Consider the following 20,658-nt stretch of genomic DNA (forward strand, 5'->3'; position numbering starts at 1 on the left):
GCGAGAGAGAGAGAGAGAGAGAGAGAGAGAGAGAGAGAGAGAGAGAGAGTGTGTAAGTGAGTGAGTGTGTGAATGAGTAAAGTGAAGGAAGGAATGGGTGCGTGAATGAAGGAAGGAATGAGTGAGTGAGTGAGACAGAGAAAATTAATTAATGAATGAATGAACGAATGAATTAATTAATTAATTAATGGATTAATTAATGAATGAATGAATTAATGAATGAATGAATGCATTGACAAGTGAGTGAGCAGATAAATGAATGAGTGAGCGAGTGAGTGGGTGGGGAAGTGACTGGGTGAATGGGTTTATGAGAGTAAGTGTGAATGAAAGCGGCTCATAGCCGCATCAGGACCAGACCTGTCCAGGCGTCAGTATCACTGTATCCCAGCACAGCTCACAGGTCCGGGTGCAGCCGCCTACTCTGACAGTTGAGCTGTCAGTGCGGCATCTGCTACGCTCAGTTCTACCAGTGATGCTTGCTGTGTAAATGCAAGGGTGGGATAACTTAATGCACTGAGAAACTGAGTGAGTGAGTGAGTGAATGAATGAATGAGACAGAAAAATGAATGGATGGATGAATGAATGAATGCATAAGTGAGTGAGTGATAAATTAATGAGTGAGTGAGACAGAGAAAATGAATGAAGAAATTAATGAATGCATAGGCAAGTGAGTGGATAAATGATGAATGAACAAATGAGTGAGTGAGTGAGTGAGTGAGTGGGTGGGTGAGTGAGTGAGTAAGTGAGTGGGTGGGTGAGTGAGTGAGTAAGTGAGTGAGTAAGTGAGTGAGTGAGTGAGTGGGTGAGTGGGTGAGTAAGTGAGTGAGTGAGTGAGTGAGTGAATGAGTGGGTGGGTGGGTGGGTGGGTGAGTGAATGAATGAGTGGGTGAATGGGTTTATGTATAAGCCTGCTTGGCAGTGTGAATGAAAGAGCAAGCAAGAGAGTGGGAGAGAAGAAGCAAGTGAGTGAGTTTGTGAGTCAGCAAGCGGATGCATTAAGCAAACTGTTTCATTTCAGACAAAGCACTGTGAACACTATGCAAAGTGATGTTGATGATGGAGCTGGAAGATTCCTCACAGTTATTCACTCTTGTTTCTTCCCTCCTTTACTGATAAGTAATTACCGAGCACTCCGCTGTCTCTTCTGTAGTGCACAATTGAGAAGGCTCCGCTGTCTCTTCTGTAGTGCACAATTGAGAAGGCTCCGCTGTCTCTTCTGTAGTGCACAATTGAGAAGGCTCCGTTGTCTCTTCTGTAGTGCACATTGAGAAGGCTCCGCTGTCTCTTCTGTAGTGCACAATTGAGAAGGCTCCGCTGTCTCTTCTGTAGTGCACAATTGAGAAGGCTCCGCTGTCTCTTCTGTAGTACACAATTGAGAAGGCTCCGCTGTCACTGTGTACGTTTGCATATCTCTACAGCTGGCAGTTGCAGCATCGTCTCACACTCTGTCTTCTACAGAGAGTTCATAAACACACACACTCCACGACCCCTGAAAGGTTGCACACTGTTTTCCTCTCTCCACCTTTCTTTTGCTGTGTACTCTCTCTTTATTTTTTCTTCCTCTCTCTATCACACCATCCATGTTTGCTTCCCATGGTCTCTGTTCTTAACCTTTGCTCACTATAACTCATCCCTCTATTTTTCTCTATCCTTTTTTCTCTCCCTCCCTCTCTCTCTCTTTCTCTCGCTCTATCCCTCTGCCCCTCTTCTTTACCCCATCTCTGCCCTCTCTCTCTCTTCCACCCCCTCCCTCCTCCCTCTCTCCCTCTCTCTCTCCTCCCTCCCTCCCTCTCTCTCTCTCTCTCTCTCTCTCTCTCTCTCTCTCTCTCTCTCCCTTCTCTCTCTCTGCCTCTCCCCCCTCCAACTCTGCAGCAGCAGCCTCTGAGCGCAGCCCCATCGCAGTGTCAGCCGTCACCGCTGCCCAAGCCCGTCACGTCCATCCAGTCTGTCCATCACTTGCCCCGGCCCGCCCACACCCCGCACTCCACCACCCTTCCCAGCTGCCCCGGCCGTGGCAAGATGTCCAAATTCCTGGACCCGGAGGATATGACATCGCGAGATTACTACTTTGATTCCTACGCTCACTTTGGAATACATGAGGTAGCATTTGCACAATTATTCAGCTTGAGAAACACAACCAAATGCCAACGCCAGCCATTGTGTTTATGATTGATGTCATAGGCTGTGATGAGTTTGAATCTAATCATGCTAATTGACAGTTATTCCTCTTCCATCAGCCCAGACACTTGTTAACGGATGCTGATGACGTTTTGGCATTTGTGATGTAAGGCTTATTGAACCACATGAAACAGGCAGTACAAAGATAGGTAGCTGAAAGTAAAATACCAAATGACACTAAATGCTTATGTAACCAATGAGAGACCTTTCATTAACAAGCCATGGCATTTGGAGAATTATGCCCTTATTGACAGTCAGCCCCTCCTCAATTCCAAAAACAGACACACACAGGCAAACACACACATACTCACATGCACGCACACACACACACACACAGACACACACACACACACGCACACACACACACACACACATGGACACACGCACACACACACACACACACACACACTCACACACACACACACACACACAAACGCGCACACACACAGAAACACACACACACACAATAAGACACACACACTTGCTTGTTTGTTTGTTTGTATGGATATATTTGTGTTACAGATATCTTCCTCTCTCTCTCTTTCTCTCTCTCTCTCTCTTTCTGCAGGAGATGTTGAAGGATGAGGTGCGAACTCTGACCTACAGGAACTCCATGTACCACAACAAACACGTCTTCAAGGACAAGATTGTGCTGGACGTGGGCAGCGGAACTGGCATCCTGTCCATGTTTGCTGCCAAAGCTGGTGCCAAGCATGTGTACGGGGTAAGAGAACAGAACCTACGGTCAGAGGGGCACCTGGTAGGGGTGAGAGAACAGAAAGCTACCCATGAGGGGGGCACCATACCCTGGCAGTGGGAGCAAGGCTACGGCCTTAAAATATGCAGCACAGATTTAGCTCACAGATTAATCAAATTGGCAATCCAATTATGTACAAATCAACAGCCTCTCATGCTCTGTGTGTCCCTGCCTGTGTCGTCTGCATAGGCAACAGGGTCGTTACTATCTAACTGTCTGTAGCTGATTATATGGGTATGCATGGCATTGTGTATTTGTGCGTTTGAGTGTCCAGCTCTAGCACGTGTACGGGTAACGTAATGGTGACGCAGAGGTAATCTATGATTTGGGTAGGATGCATACATTATTGAAAGGGCAAAGAGAGCTGACTCACCATGCAATGCTGATACCATATCTCACTGACCCTCACCACTCACCCTGAGTCTGAGTGTGTGTGTGTGTGTGTGTGTGTGTGTGTGTGTGTGTGTGTGTGTGTGTGTGTGTGTGTGTGTGTGTGTGTGTGTGTGACTGCCCAGCCCAGTTCAGCACTCAGGCTTAACTCACTCAGGCGTTCATATGAGATTTCAGCCCTTCCTGATTAGATTAACACCCCTCTACTCACAGCCTCACAGATGCCCATAATTGGCCCCATCTCACTTCCCTGTGGGTTCTCCAAATGCCAAAGTGCAAAGAGGGGGCATGCACTACCCACATACCCCTACAGTACTGCCCTTGCACCCCACACACCCCTCACACACTCACACTCACAGTCCCATATGCCCTCATCAGTGGAAAGAAGGCAGCCCTGTGAAGTTCATGCCTGGGCAATGGGCCAGCAATGTAATGCTGGACACACACGCACTCTCTCTCTCACACACACACACACAAACACACACACACACACACACAGACACACACACAACAAAAAAGCATCCACACAGCAGCATTACATAGGAATACAACACCCAAAACCACTGACAGCCATCACCACAGACATATACAGTAGGTGCACACATAGATATCTATTTTGTATTTTGCAGACATGTTCCAGCATGGCTCTGCCCTCCTAGTGAAAGTCAATGGCTGAGAGCGGCCGCGTCGGACCAGTAATGTTACTCAGCAGGACAAATGAGGCTGTTAGCAAGGCCACTTGCTGTGAGCCTTCTACCAGCCTGCCTGGCCTAGTGCCAGAAGAGATGTGTGAGGGAGAGTGGGCCTTTTGCTCACTTTTCCTCAATATGTGTTTTTATACTTAATTGTTTGTGTTCTGGTGTGTTTTATTGTATGTGTGTGTGTGTGTGTGTGTGTGTGTGTGTTTGTGTGTGATGTACAGTATCTGTTTTTGTGTGGTGTCTGTGTGTGTGTTTGTGTGTGTGTTTGTGTGTGTGTGTGTGTGTGTGTGTGTGTGTGTGTGTGTGTGTGTGTGTGTGTGTGTGTGTGTGTGTGTGTTTTGTGTGTGTGTGTGTGTGTGTGTGTGTGTGTGGTGAGCATTTTTTCTTGCCTTCATGCAGACTTGCAGCAATCAGCGTGTTGTTCTGTATAATGGTTAGAAACACACACAAGCACACACAAGCACACACACTCAGAGTGTCACATCACAGTTTTCCTTCATCAACTGCATAACGATGCAGTAGTTGTTTAGCATCAGTTGAGCACCAGATGGTTTATAAATGCTTCCATATATCTTTATGTTGTGTGTTTCTAGATCGAATGCTCCAGTATATCAGAATATTCAGAGAAGATCATCAAAGCCAACCATCTGGACAGTGGTAAGACCAGAAATACAATATATTTATGCAGTAATCAAGTTAAGTTGTGATGCAATGATGTGTCGATAATACTTTTTATTATTATATATATATTTTTTTTATTATTTAACTGGTCCCAGAGCCGCTCATTATTTTCCGTAGCCAGTAAAAGGAACTATTTTTTTCCGCTAATCAAAGTAGCCAATAGTCATTCCACTACTCACTTGCTCCCTCAACCTAATAAAATCCTATTTTTCGCAGAGGCCTGAATGTTACCCTTGATTATCATCACAGCTACGCTAATTACTCTGTTAGAGTTGAGCGATTTTTTTACCCTCACTAAAACGGATTCGATGGTGACAAGGTTTATAAGTTGTGAAAACAGGTTGGCTGTGCTAGTAGACATCTTTTGGACGAAAGAGCTGTTGGGCCCGTGATGTCAGTCGGACTTAACAAACAAATAATGCACACAGGTCAGCACACACATCTACATACACATATATCTGCATACCCATACGCTCTCACACCGGCTCACAGTTATTTTATGTCTGGATAAAACCATTAGCCTTCCTAATGCAAGTGACAGCTGCAGGCACTGATCACGTTGTGGCCATGCAGAACTGAATTAACTGAATGTCTGTTGTTGTCATGTCTTAAATTGCACTTCAGACATCTCTCTTCAAATTTAACAGCCGTGCAGAGTAATTCAGCTATCTCATACAGGCAATCTGCTTATGTCATTTGCACTTATATTGGGTTTACAAACAACAACAACTTTCAAAACTAATTTAGCTGATGTTTCTCTTAATAGGTGTTTTATTCCTCTAAGGCATGATACACAAACTCAGTGTGTGTGTTTCTATGTGCATATGTGTGTGTGTGTGTGTGTGTGTGTGTGTGTGTGTGTGTGTGTGTGTGTGTGTGTGTGTGTCTGTGTGTCTGGTGTCTGTATGTGTGCACATATGTGTGAAAGAGAGAGAGAGAGAAAGAGAGAGAGTTATGGTGCTAAAGTAGCTTTCTTGTGTTTTCCTCAGGAAGCAGGCACTGCACATCTGTGTTTTAGCTGCCAGTAGACATAATTGTTCACATTTCCATTTCTGTCTCTCACTCTGTGTGTGTGTGTGTGTGTGTGTGTGTGTGTGTGTGTGTGTCCCTGTCTTGCAGTGATCACTATATTCAAGGGGAAAGTGGAGGAGGCGGAGTTACCTGTGGAGCAGGTGGACATCATCATCTCCGAGTGGATGGGCTACTGCCTCTTCTATGAGTCCATGCTCAACACCGTCATCTACGCCAGGGACAAGTGGCTGGTAAGTGACGCTGTGTGTGTGTGTGTGTGTGTGTGTGTGTGTGTGTGTGTGTGTGTGTGTGTGTGTGTGTGTGTGTGTGTGTGCTATGGCAGCTAGATACTGACACTGAAATCATAGTCTAGATGTCAAGAGAACATAGGTGGTGATATGTACATTAACTAAGCGGTAAACCATATTACTTTAAAACACATTTTGAGTGAACACATTCTTGTCATTGCTACACAACAACAACACATTAAATTAAATGTTCACACACTCTGCTGATTGCATTGTGTAAATGAAAGTGACCAACAAGAAGGTCAAACATATGCACACAATACAACGGTGCAAAAGAGGAGAGGCAGAACACCCAGTAGAATCAGCTGGGACTGTATTCATAATCATGACAGGCAGAAATGCATACAATACAAAATATACAATATTAAGATAAATGGTAACACTCTACTTGATGGGTGAGTTCATAACACATTCATAGCAGCTGTCATAAACTGTACATAAATCATTCATGACTGTTTCATGATACATGACTCAACATTCATACCAAACCTTTTATGAATGTGGAAGACAGAACGATGACAACTTGTCAAAATAAAAGTCCAACAATCATAAAAGCAGCATTGCCGTTTTTCTCTCAGCCTTTGTAAATATTTCATGAATATCTTATGAAGTCTACATCGAATGTTACTTTACTATACAAGTTGTGAAGTATTCATAATCACTGAATTTAACACTGGGAGGTAAACTAGCCTACATTCAGCTGACCCGTATTTGTGTAACCTGAAACGGTTGGACATTCCCAGTAGCAAAATATGAGAAATCATCTGCAAAGGTATCATAAAACAAATACATTTTTATGAAACAAAAATTATTTGCTTGACCATGTTCTGTCTTTTTGGCACTGGAGTAGCCCATTGACTCAGATGTGACGTGATCAGGTAAAAGGTTTGAAACAAAAACTGCAATACTGCTTTGCAATTGTTGGACATTAGACACATTTTTGTCGTTCTGTCTTCCACATTCATGAAAGGTTTGGTATGAATGTTGAGTCATGTCTCATGAAACAGTCATGAATGCTTTATGTGCAGTTTATGACAGCTGCTATGAATGTGTTATGAACTCACCTGTCAAGTAAAGTGTTACCAGATAAACAAAGTAGTTGTTATTGTTTTCAGCATAAAGAGACTTGCCTAGCGCTTTCTCGTAATATTGTTTGCCTTCATTCAAAGAGTTTACTTATTTTAAGATGTTTCATCATGAAAACAAGCAAATTTGTCTTTAAAACAATCAAATTTGCCTTGATAAGACTCCTTAAAATAAGTCAAGTCAAAATGATCTTACGATAGAGCGCTAGGTAAGTCTCTTCATGCTAAAAACAATACCAAATAGATTGGTTGATCTTAATATAAGATTAACAACACTTGGCTAGATTTTATTTTTTGCAGTGTACAACCAATGGATAGCAGCACATCCTTGTCTTCCAAAATAAACAGTTGTCATATTATATTATAGCCCCATGTAATCATCTTACAATTTTTAATACCATTTATTATTGTCTGTCTAAATAATTAATTATACAATTACGTTTATGTGAGGGTTTTGGCATTTTTATTGGCTATGTGTTTACCCTTAAACATGTATGTTATGCATGAATAAACATTTGCAATTTCTTTTAAGTGTTTCATAGCACCACATGTACATAATCTACTTATATTATCTAATGACTAATAATGATCGAATGATCTACTGTAACAAACTGTACTAACAAAAATACTTTATTAACACGTCTATTATAAAGAATCACGCTCACATCTTGCAAATGCTTTATTAACACGTCTGATCACTCTCACATCTTGCAAATGCTTTATTAACGTGTTTGATCACTCTTACAACTTGCAAATGCTTTATTAACGTGTCTCATCTTACATCTTGCAAATGCTTTATTAACGCGTCTCATCTTACATCTTGCAAATTCTTTATTAACATGTCTATTATAAAGGATCACTATTATATCTTGTAAATGCTTTATCTGTTTTTACACAGTTCCCCTTACCAAACAGAAGGCCTTTGTAGATGTCCTCAGTCGACTTCAAAACAGTGGACCTGTTTTATATGCTGAACACTCGACAGGGGCACTGTTCTTTATCTCATACATAACAACAAAATGATATTGTTCAAAGTCATCTCTCTCTCTCTCTCTCTCTCCCCCCCTCTCTGTCTCTATTTCGTAGAAACCTGATGGTCTGATGTTTCCGGACAGAGCAGCACTGTACGTGGTCGCCATTGAAGACCGGCAGTACAAAGACTTCAAAATCCACTGTGAGTGTTTGTTTGTTTGTATAACACACACACACACACACACACACACACACACACACACACACACACACACAATTGAGTTCTAAAGAGTGTCAGTATAAAAATTCTTTCACAGACCTTTCTCCTGTGGCAATGTTAAGATTGATGCACTGAGCCACTCATATTAAACACTCATATTTTATCTCTCATATTTTTCACACACACACACACACACACACACACACACACACACACACACACACACACACACACACATACACATCCTCTTTCTCTCTCTCTCTCTCTCTTACTCACTGTCTATAGTCACTTGTGTTCTCTCTCTCTACTCTGGGCCTCTCTCTATCACACAAACATCAACAACACAAACACACTTGAACTAAATAACTGTGCCCACTCCACCAACTTCACAGCCCAGCAAAGTTTTGAAGAGGTCCTTGTTTATCTGGCATTGCATTAAACCATTGAGATATATATATAGATAGATAGATAGATAGATAGATTAATAAAGAACAAGGGAATGAACAGAATAGTATTAAAGGATGCAATAAAAGATAGGCCCTATTTTAGTGATCTGAAACGGTCAGTCGAAATCACGACTGACAAAAGCCTGAAAAAAGCAACACTTACCCAAATAATGTTCCAATGACTGAATAAACATCCCAAGGATGTTCATCCTGTGGACATGCAAATTTGCCTGGGACTGAGGGCTGCTTACATTTGTTGACAGTGAGCCTCCAAAATAGCTGTGCTTGTGTGTGCTTTTCTCTTTAGACCAGGTTTGTCATAATGATTTTTAGTGGGTCTAAGATAGCGATTTTTGGATCATGCGCTTGACCACACCTATTTTTTTAATTGACACGCCGTTGGGTGAAATGTTCAATTGAACCGGAGTGCATGGCAAAAACTCCACCATTGCTTTGGGTGTTAGATAGGACCAAGACTTGTATGGCCGTCCCGCTTGGTGCCATGTTGCGCCTTGTGGGAGATACGGGACGGGAAAAGCAGAGGGATCTGTTAGTGTTATATCATATTTAAAGCAGACACATTCGCCTCTCATGCCTCTTAGACATTATAGGAAATCGATACATCTAATCCTTATACAAGGTTTTATGGCAGTGCATTAACAAAAGCTTTGACGCATCACTATGTATTTTTCATGAGCGATTTTATTCATGCAAGTCACTTCCTCTAACTAATTTACAACGAAGCCAAGACACAAGCAAGAGTGAAGTATGAATTTGTGAATGAATAAATACACTGTATCTAGCCTCTAACACGTCCCCTAACCCTAGTATGACTCCACCCGGCTTGACAGCTAAATGCACAAAAGCACAAGATAGATAGATAGATAGATAGATAGATACTTTATTGATCCCCAAGGGGAAATTCAAGGTCGAGCACAAGTCCACTTCAGCACATCTCTGGAGTGCTGCACTGTTCTCTGAGTCAGCATCCTACCACCTATTCTCAGAGAGTTAAGTGGCCCGTTGCGTCTGCAGTGGTTCCTAATGTTTTGATTGGATGATCCCACCATGTTTGCATGTTGGTGAGTAACATTGCCCAGCAACATTGCTCAAAAAGTTGTGTCATGTGTGTCATCACCCTAAAAGCTGGCTATATGACATTTTTTGCATTCAGAAAATGATTGGTAGATATGTGTGTATCTGTATAGAGTATGTGTGTATCTGTATGTGTCTATTGGTAGATATGTGTGTAAATGTATATGTGTGTATTGGTAGATATGTGTGTAACTGGTCTGCCCTTGTATCTGACCCTGGGGGGTTGAGCCCCCCGCTGGAACATTGGGAGGTTGAGCCCCCATCTTCATCAGGCTGTTTAACAGTGTCATTATCTTGATGATATAATTATTGGGGGGTTGCATTGTAGCCTGGCTAGCAGCCACCACTTCTCAATGAGACGTGGTCTGGGAACCAAACGTTCATTTTCTCGTATTTGAAAAAAATGCCCAGATCCGTTTATTGGGTGCCACGGATGTCTATCAAATGCGTCTGTGCATAGCTCATCATCGTCTTGCTTTCCCCCCTGTTCTGTGATTGGTTCCCTATCTGAGGCAAAAATTAGGGCGGTAGTTTCCAGGCTGCCTTAGCAGCGTGAATCAAATCGCGCGCAAGGCAGCATGGGAACACCCAGGCTAGTTGCATTGGGCAGTTTGATTATTTACACACGTTACGCCTATGAGGCCACCAGACTAAAAGGAATGGGCACAGACTGAGCAGGTGACAGGGAGAGAAGCTGAAGGCATCTTCACTGGTGTCACATGCCACAGAAGAAGCAAACAGCGTTTGACTATTCACAGCCCTGTTTTAAAATTCTGTGTGTGCTCCAGTGTTGTTCTCACCGTCTGAAATGTTGAAACGTTAACAATTTTCATGTGTCTGTCTCTTTGGTGCTGTGATATTTATGACTCGGGGTATTGTTGGTGACATGCTCACTTGTAAAACCAAAGCAAACACTGTAAACTGTGACAGACAAGCTCGGAGCTGTGAGTACAAAGAGAATTTGGAGTAGAGACCCTTAGCACAGACGCGAAGGAAAAATAGAAACCTTACACATACAAGCAGCCACTACAAGAGATGGGGCCCATGACTGTAAACACGGACATTCACATTTGGGTAAAATAGATATATAGACTTAGGTCATTTGTTACAATTACACACCCATATACACATTTACATGTGTTTATAATACTCTGTGGATACGGATGAAGTGTCACCAGAAATGGTACTGCACTTTATCTGGTCATTTCTACTTATAAATAGTTGTATATAGACTTATGTTAGTCGCTATAATGCATTATGAATACCTCTATGAAAGTTACTACTACATATTACTGTTATATACTATATAATAGGCCTACTGGTGGACTGTAGTACTATAGATTTAAATAGATGTCTAATGTGATTTTAAAATACTGAATTAGATGACATTCTTAACAATTCTGACGTTCTTAAATTTAAACATGTGACAAATGCGTGATATGCCTGCTCTGTGACGCCAGTACTTGGCTTTTTGCATTACCACCGGGGTACTGCTGTTTCTGGTCAGAGTTTGAGGAGGTGTTATTGTTGTCTGTGATGTGTGTGTTGAGTATGGATATGTGTCTGTGGTGATATTGTTGTTTGTGATGTGTGTGTGTGGATGTGTGTCTGTGGTGACGTTTACCTGTGGTGTGTTACCTGCAGGGTGGGAGAACGTGTACGGGTTTACCTGTGGTGTGTTACCTGCAGGGTGGGGGAACGTGTGCACGTTTACCTGTGGTGTGTTGCCTGCAGGGTGGGAGAACGTGTACACGTTTACCTGTGGTGTGTTACCTGCAGGGTGGGAGAACGTGTACGGGTTTGACATGACGTGCATCAGGAACGTGGCCATAAAGGAACCTTTGGTGGACATCGTGGACCCCAAGCAAGTGGTCACCAACTCCTGCCTTGTCAAGGTAGCTGCTGTGTGTGTGTGTGTGTGTGTGTGTGTGTGTGTGTGTGTGTGTGTGTGTGTGTGTGTGTGTGTACAGTATGTGTGTGTGTTCTGTTTGGGTGGGTTCTGTGTGTGTGGGTTCTGTGTGCCTGTACCTGAGCCTGATCTAAAATGCCAGCTAAAATGGGTCCGTTGTGTAATGGACTGGGAGCAAATGGGAGTTGGTTTAGTAATGGAGCGCCGGCTGGCGTGAATCGTGATGATGACTTTATGGCCATTAGTCTTCGTCTGCTCTGCCATCCTGAAGCCCAGGCACTCACCGGCACTTAGACACACATCAGCCCCCAAATAATCACACTGGATACGGGCCCACACACACTACAGGAAGAACACACATGTCTGCTCAGCTACACACACACACACACACACACACACACACACGCACAACACAACACACACACACAGACAAACACAGGCGCACACACAAATTACACTCAGGAAAGAGTGTACACTGTAATCGGCAACAAGCAGCCAGGGCCGCTGCAGGCAGACCCACACAATTAAGCTATCTGCAGGTGCGGCTGCATATTAGCATTCCTGCATATTAGCATGAACAGTTTGTCATGCTGTCACAGTTGGTTTGTCCTTGCTCCTCTGTGTCCGTGTGCATGTCCCCTCCTGTGCACGCTGTGCTTGAGAATTTGCGTGTCCAGACTGTGGGTGGCTTCCTGTTGCTGCCTGTCCTCGTGAGAGAACATCACATTTTATTGCTTTACAACCCCCCAAACACACACAGACACACACACACACACTCACATACTGGACACCTATACATCCCCTCCCCACTTCAGCCCCCCTAAACCTACACACCAATACACCCCCTCCCCACTTTTACGCACCCCACCACCCTAAACACACACACTTATACACCTTCTCCACACCACCCTAAACACACACACTTATACCCCCCATGTGCAATTTAGGACAATAAGGGAACACAGGGCATGCTGATGCTCCTATTTGTTCCTTATTCGATTATCACAGAATAGAACAAACAGCAGCACAGGAAGCATTGTGTTTGGGAGCAAATGTGAATTTAAGTCAGACAGAAAATGCATTTGCTTTTCTTTGTTGTGTTATAGAATGACTTTCAAAAGTTGGAAAAGAAGAGGGCTGATTTAAAAAATAAATAAATAACTAGTAGAAATGCAGCAAATATATCTCTGTGGGGTTCCTGCAATCAGACAGGAAGTGCCAGCGACAAGGCTGCAGAGTTGGAAGTAGACTACTTTGACTTTGAACAGCGGCGTCTCATCTCATTGTGTCTCGTCTCATTGTGTCTCGTCTCGTGTCGTGCCTGTTGTTTGGTGGCTGGTAAACTGATAGGACTGTTCCCTTTTGAGGGAGTTTAGGACACACAGCAGGCCCTGCTTTGTGAGTTGACAGCCCCCTCATCCCATTGGGTGCTCCACCTGTCAATCAGCTGGCTGAGCATCTGGCCGGGCTCCCTCTCTACTCTTTCAAAGCCTCGCCGGGACACAGAGAATAAGACTTTTAAACCTTAAATGAAACTCTCTCCACACCCCCCTCTCTCTCTGTTTCTTTGTGTGTGTATGTGTATGTATGAGTATGTATGTATGTGTGTGTGTGTGTGTGTGTGTGTGTGTGTGTCTGTGTGTCTGTTTGTGTGTTGTGTGTCTGACCGCCTCTGAGAGAAGGTCGTCTCACACCCTTGCAGACAGAGAGACTCCAGCAGATGTTAAGGGAGGAGGTGTCAGGCTTCATCATAAAGTCCTATATGAGGCAGGGGAGGTGTGCAGAACCACCTCCGGGCCCGAGCCATTCCACTCCACAGCTGTCTGGGGGGATAAGGGAGGAGGGAGGAGGTTACGGACCACCTGAGGAGAAGCAGGGGTGTTGAGCATCACCCCAGAGCCCTGGGAAGAGGGGCTGGAATATGAATCTGCGCTGGCTGGCGGTGGCCATCTGAAATGAATGCAGGAAGGATGTGATGTGAAGTGATGTGTGCTCCGATGTTGTGTCACTGTGTCTACTGCAGCTGTGCTGGATAACTTGTAACGGAAATCTGTCATCTTCATTGAGCGTCCCTTTTCAGGTGCTGTGACAGTTACAGGGAGGCTACATCAGGCGCGTACCTGAAGCGCTCCGTTCGTGGAGTGGAAAATAGTCTTAGAAGACTGGTCTAATTTTTTTTTTTACCAGATGCCACTATCACGTCTGGTTTAGTCAGTTCCATTGATTACAGTAGAAGCTAATTGTTGCAGCAGACGCTCCACGAACGGAACACTTTAGTTATGTGCCTGGTGTAGCTGGCCAGTCACATGACCCAACACCTAGCTCTTCCATTAGACCACTGGTCCTGAGGTTTCCCCCCTTTCTCTTTGTGTCCGACAGGAAGTGGACATCTACACAGTGAAGCCAGAGGACCTGTCCTTCGCCTCCGCCTTCTGCCTGCAGGTCCAGCGCAACGACTACGTCCATGCGCTCGTCACCTACTTCAACATCGAGTTCACCAAGTGTCACAAGAAAACAGGCTTTTCTACAGGTGTGTGGGTGGCTTAATAACCGCAGTTTGTGCCGTTTTAAATAGGCAGCCTCCTGCATGGCCAATGGGTTTGACATTGAGATGGAATTCGAGTCCGACAGTCAAAGAGGGCTTGAGTCTGTTGATGCACAAGTGCCCTCTAGTGGTAATGTCTCATCATTACATTTTTGCTGTAATATAGTTTATTACTGTAACTGTTGCCAGATATTTTGATGTGCTGTAGTACTGAAGCTCAATAAATACTGATAGGGCAAATGAACCTGTTGTGCTGTTGGATTTTCCAAGTTTCTTAAACCTTAATAAAGGTTTTCTTAGTTTACCTTAAGTGTGTGCTATTTATGAAATGCCAAGACTCAGATACACAAAACCTTGCACACATTTCAGGCAGACACAAAGAACACAGCTCAGTGTCCTCACATTACCCCAAATATGGGCTCCCAAATGTCAGGGGAGGGGAGTGTTAGGAGCGTTGAACATTCAGTACATGATGGTCAATCAGACAGCACAGTCAATGCCTGAGTGGCCTCACCGAGAGATGTGATGGGAGGAGATAAACTCTCAGCTGCAGGGTCTGTCCAGTGGATGTGGTTATCATCCGCAAACTAGGAGGCCATCTCTCAGAGCAGAGGCTGGCTCAGGAGCAGGGCATCTCTGAAGTAGGTGCCTATTACAGTCTCACCAGGGTGGCCATCCTAAAGCCAGCATGACTCCTGACTGTTAAATAATGAATGGGTGGGTAGTTCATCTGATTAGTACTGAGATGCAGAGGGTTGCTTCTCGCTATCAGCAGTTTACAGGTGGCAGCAGGCAACAAGTTCACTTCAAATGGCTCTCTCTATCTCACTGAGAAATAGAGAGAGAGATGCACTGAGCCACTTAAGTGTCTTAAGTAAAGACATTTCTTCTGCCTCTCTCTCTCTCACACACACACACACACACACACACACACACACACACACACACACACACACACACACACACACACACACACACACACACAGGCTCTCTTACCTAAGCACAGTTACTGAGAAGACCCAGTTTGTCTGCTATTGTGTGTCCAGCTGAAAACAATAGTACCGTAACACCTCCATTTATCACCCATTTTGTCTGAAAATTCTAAAACAACAATGTTTTTTAATACTTCAAAATAACATTTGATAAATGAACCTAACATTTTTCAGTAGCCATAGTTGTGTAGATTTAAACAAAATCTGGTTTGGTTTTTATCGGGGCTTTTACTGCCTGAAATATCCGGCAGTAAATATTTTGTTTAATATTCTGTAAATATTTTGTCTACCCATAGCACCCGATGCTCCGTACACACACTGGAAGCAGACAGTGTTTTACCTGGAGGAGTATCTCACCGTGAAGAGAGGGGAGGAGATCAAAGGCACCATCGCCATGAAGCCCAATGACAAAAATGTGGTATGTGTGTCTCTGATACAGCACAGCTGCACTATGTGCCCAGTAACTACATGCTAAAATGTCCCCTACTTCCTACTTAGTCTGCATTATAGTCCCTTTCAACTACTTGTTAACTACTACACATTTGTTCATATAGCACACTTAAACGCAATACAATTGACCCAAGGTGCTAATAGAAATAAAATAAATATAGTAATAAAAACAAAAATATAAATGATAAAACAATAAATAAAAATAGGACACTAGAAGGACAGTAGGGACTTAAAAGTCACAGATATACTGTGGTGCCATCCCATTCATGCGGCTTTGAAAACAAAAAGCAAAACTTTAAAATGACTTCTGTGTTTGACACGTAACCAGTGGAGTTGGGCCAGCACAGGACTTATGTGCATATGTTTCTTAGTTGCAGTAAGAAGCCTAGGTGCTGCATTTTGGACTAATTGAAGTCTAGCAAGAGTAGACCTAAATACAGAGAGTTACAATAGTCCAGCCTAGATGTAACAAATGCATGGATTTTAGTTTCTAAGTCTTGAGAGCCAGGGCTTTAATTTAGCTATTGTTCTTAGTTGAAAAAAGCTTCTCTTAACCACACTACTGACTTGCTTATTGAAATTCAAAGAGTAATCTAGGTAAACATCTAGATTTCTGACCTCACTGTGGCAATTTACAGCCAGTGGTCCAAGTGCATTTCTTAGCTTAGCAACTGAGTTAAGCGGACCAAAAATAATTATCTCTGTTTTCTTTTAATTTAATTGTAAGTTATTATAGAGTACTACGCTAAAGTCCGATACATTTGCATTACAACTGATCAGCATTAATTTAGAGTGTCTACACCGGAAACCCTCTAGGAACAGATTGAAAGGGTCTATTTATTTGGCTTCTTTTATACTGTGTTGTGTCTTGCTGCCTTGCCATGTGTTTTCCCCCATGGCCTGGCCTGCAATATGTCTGCTGCTGAGATGGAGGTGGGGCAGTTCATCAGAGCAGTGCAGTCCAAGACAGTTCTGAATGTGGCCAATGATTTAAAAAGATCAAGCTTTCTCAGCATACCGGTTGAAGGCAATTTTTTCTAGAGTCTTTGATTTATTGTCCTTCTGTGCCTTCCCTGCCATATCGTTATGAAGGATGAACATCAGCCGCACAGACATGGAAATGAATGCCTTAGACAAGGTTTAGAAGATGATACTCGCATACTGTAGTTCAACTTGTTGATTACTGATAAGTTAGTTGCAGGGTCGTGGGAAGTGAGTTTTGGTTGGGGGTGCTGTAGTCGGGGGGTATTTAGTTATTGTATTTTATTTAAACGCCTTTCTCTTTTAATGGACAACAGCATACTGGCATTGCATGACACACAGCACAGGCATACATCACTGTCAAGAACATTATGGTTACACTACAGAAAAAATGCGAAAATGTCGCAAACCACAGATTGATACTAACGCAAACAAAGTAACCGTCTGCTATCTGACGTTACACTAGTAAGGTAACAAAGATGCTGTAGCCTTGCACCGAAATCAACGGTGAACACGTGAAATATAAAACTGTTGAACACCAACATTAATAAAACGTAATAATTATTGACGCTTCTGACATGGGTGTCAAAACAGGCTAAATTAGACAGAACACATTGACTCAAAACATATGCTTAACATAGGCCTACAACTGATCTCCCTCAGGTTTGTTTTGTTAATTTGTTTAGTTTTTGTTTAGATCTCCCAGGTCTAATGTAAATTTTTTTAGTGCATAATAGAATAATAGACAGGGGGACGGAGAGCTTTTTCTGATCGTGAGTGGTATGACACATAAATACGCGTGCTTTCCTGCAGGGGGTGCTGCCGCACCCCCAGCACCCCCACTTCCCAATGCTATGGTTAGTTGATTCAAATATTCAGGAATTACATCTTTACCGGGCAAGTTCTAATGATTGAATCTAAAAAAGGGAGAGAGTATTGCCATTTAGAAACAGTCTCACTTTGTATACCTCATAGCGTCTGTGTCTTAGACTTGCTCCTATATTTGAGTTTGCTAAGATTATGTTTCAGTCAGTTGAGATTACTGCCTTAGAAAGAGCAGTACAAACGCAGAATGTTGAGTGGCTTTGATGAAATTGTGAAATTGTGGGCACCAGCACACCAGAATCTCTTCACCCTCGGAATCTTCATGCAGGGCCAGTGATGCTGTCTCTCATCTCTGTGTGCTGTGCTCTCTTCGCTGTGAGAATTTAGTCAAATATTTTACTCCTACATTCAACATGAATGCCCCCCAACCCCATTTCCTCTCCCCCTCTCTACTCTGCAGCGCGATCTGGACTTTTCCTTTGAACTGGATTTCAAGGGCCAGTTGAGTGAGGCTGCTATCGCTCATGATTACAAGATGCGCTAAGCACGCCTGTCCAGCAGGGGGCACCAGAGCGCTGTGCAGCCACTCTTCCCCAGGGCCAAAGGCCACCCGTCCTGGTAACAGGCACCCCAGAAGAAGACAGCAGAGCGGCTGACGAGGCCAGTGGTGGATGTCGATGAGCAACAACAACAACACCAACAACAACAACAACGATGAGACAGGACTGGTTGGGATGTACAGAGCCAGCGCTCCACTGCTTCAGCCTGCTGTCTACACACACACACACACACACACACACACACACACACACACACACACACACACACACACACACACACACACACACACACACACACACACACACACACACACACACACTCTCACACACACACACAATGTCCCTTTTTCCTGTGGAACACTTTGAATGTAACGCTTCACTTATGTCCGAATGTCACCGTCTCTATGAATGATTTCAGTTTTAGTAAGTGTGTGTGAGTGTAAGAGTTTTAGTAAGTGTCCGCGGGTGGTAGGAGCTCGGGAATGGTCCTCCAGAGAGACCAAATGGAGGCTATTGTCTTCGGCCTACATACAAAGAAGAACCAATGTAAAAACCTGCTCCAGCATCAAAGTGCTACTAGCCATCCACAGGTTTCATTTATTGTTAAGTTCATATGTGCGGCGTGTTAGATTTCAGGGTAATTTAAGCAGACCTTACTCAAAACATTTCAAAAGGCTTTCACTTTGTGACCTTTTCCAAGTGCAGTGTTTTGATGAGGTTCCTTTCTTAGTCTTTATTCACGTTACTAATTTAGCAGTAAGTTCACTCTGTGTCAGGCCACCAATGGTAAAATGTATGATATTATACTATTATAATATTCTATTAATAAAATAAAATAATATATTATATTATTATATATTTATAATATAATAATCACAGAAAGACTTATTGTGTTCCAACAAGTATAATTGATAAGTGCTATTTTAGTGGCGTGTAGTTCAATATTTTGCATTGTGATAAGCAAAGGACTGTGGCAAACAGCATTTAGATTGATGAAGATCAAGGAGATCTATGATGTCATAGTTTTTGGAGATGTTTGCATGGGTTCTATGTTATTGTCAAAGCTATATGACCTTAAGAATGTGTGCGTGTGTGTGTGTGTGTGTGTGTGTGTGCGTGCTCATTACTTAGAGTGTATTGCACAGTGTATCCAAGAGGCGTAACACTGAAGGTCTGAGTGAGTTAATCTACAAGAGGGTATACAGTATTAGGTTCTATTGTGTGTATGTGTGTGTGTGCGTGTGTCTGTCTGTGCTTTCATGGTGTGCTTAGCATGTGTGCTGCTAAGCGCTCCCTACACTGTGCTTGTGTAAACTCTGTGCAGAGTGCATGTTTGTGCATTAAGGGTGGCAGTATAGTAAGTATTTTATGGAACAGTGTCTTTAGAGTGTGTGTGTGTGTGTGTGAGTGTGTGTGTGTGTGCCTATGCGTGTGTGCAGAGTGCATGCTTGTGTATCAAGGGTGGCAGTAGAGTAGGTACTTTATGGAACGCCGTCTTTTTACCCTCCTCTCCAACACAGGGCCTCTTCAGACCTTCCAGATTGTGCCTTTTAGTCTATTCGCTAATACCTTATTCATAAAGGCTTGCACAAAGATGGAGTCAGTTACCTTCTTAAGCCCTAGTCAGCTTTCCTAAGTCATTAAACCATTATTTAAAAAAAAAAAAAAAATCAAGGCCCATGAAACATAGATCCATAGATCCGTCAGTTGGTCACAAAACTGTAATGAATATTCAGCATTGAAGTGAATCGGATATGTATTCTATTGTGACCGTAGAGTTCAACAGTATACACAGATTGCATCTGAGCCTGGGATGGATTTAGCGCCATCTACTGCTGACATGGACGGATTATGAACTTTCGGGCCCCTGGGCCCAGATGTATTAAGGGCCCCCCACTAATTGTCGCATATGTGGGAGGGGAGGGGGTGGGGGTTATTTGTTTGATGTGATTACCTGTATTCTGGTGCATTTTGGGGATGGCCAATACTTTAATTCAATGAGATTCATAGTCTACATCCTGATTTGTTGAAATTGAGGCAGTGATTCCATGCAAAGGCTTGGGCTTCAGGGCCCCCTGACCCATTGGGCCCCTGGGCCTGGGCCCGGTAGGCCCATGCAGTAATCCATCCCTGACTGCTGAGGCATAGACCCACTGGAAGTGCAGCAGATCATACCTCCATCTGATCCAGAGGAAGCCTAAGCCGAGCTGGTGTGGGGGAAGTCTGCTTTATTGTCAATTTCTTCACATGTCAAGACATACAAAGAGATCGAAATTACGTTTCCCACTATCCCATGGTGGAGACAAGACATATTTTACCAATTAGGTCCACAGACAAACATAACATCCAAGTAAACAATATAAAAAGTAAATAAGAAGGCACATACAATGAAGAAATGAGAGCAGCAAAATTTGGGTTGAAATTGTGCAATTGTGCATACAGTAGACAGTCAATATAATAGTGCAAAAGTCAGGCCAATAAATGGCTGAGGTAGTTCTGTTTGACCTAAGTATGCAAGTGGCATAGTGGTGCAAGTTATGTAAGAGCAGCAG

The 20,658-nt window shown here is 43.3% G+C and overlaps 1 protein-coding gene across 1 annotated transcript in view; it reads left to right on the top strand.

Moving 5' to 3' along the window:
- LOC125303319 (protein arginine N-methyltransferase 8-B) overlaps nucleotides 1-18,423 on the top strand; it is a 24,550-nt gene extending 6,127 nt beyond the window's left edge. Inside the window, exons 2-10 of the mRNA XM_048257008.1 lie at nucleotides 1,873-2,100; nucleotides 2,747-2,902; nucleotides 4,620-4,683; nucleotides 5,827-5,969; nucleotides 8,198-8,285; nucleotides 11,624-11,739; nucleotides 14,133-14,283; nucleotides 15,587-15,708; nucleotides 18,007-18,423. Of these exons, the coding sequence (XP_048112965.1) occupies nucleotides 1,873-2,100; nucleotides 2,747-2,902; nucleotides 4,620-4,683; nucleotides 5,827-5,969; nucleotides 8,198-8,285; nucleotides 11,624-11,739; nucleotides 14,133-14,283; nucleotides 15,587-15,708; nucleotides 18,007-18,090 (1,152 nt within the window). The 3' untranslated portion in view covers nucleotides 18,091-18,423. The remainder of the gene's footprint in view (nucleotides 1-1,872; nucleotides 2,101-2,746; nucleotides 2,903-4,619; nucleotides 4,684-5,826; nucleotides 5,970-8,197; nucleotides 8,286-11,623; nucleotides 11,740-14,132; nucleotides 14,284-15,586; nucleotides 15,709-18,006) is intronic.
- The last annotated feature ends 2,235 nt before the right edge of the window (nucleotides 18,424-20,658 follow it).

The sequence above is a fragment of the Alosa alosa genome, chromosome 11 (genome assembly GCF_017589495.1).
Source record: "Alosa alosa isolate M-15738 ecotype Scorff River chromosome 11, AALO_Geno_1.1, whole genome shotgun sequence".
In the NCBI taxonomy this organism is placed as follows: domain Eukaryota; kingdom Metazoa; phylum Chordata; class Actinopteri; order Clupeiformes; family Clupeidae; genus Alosa; species Alosa alosa.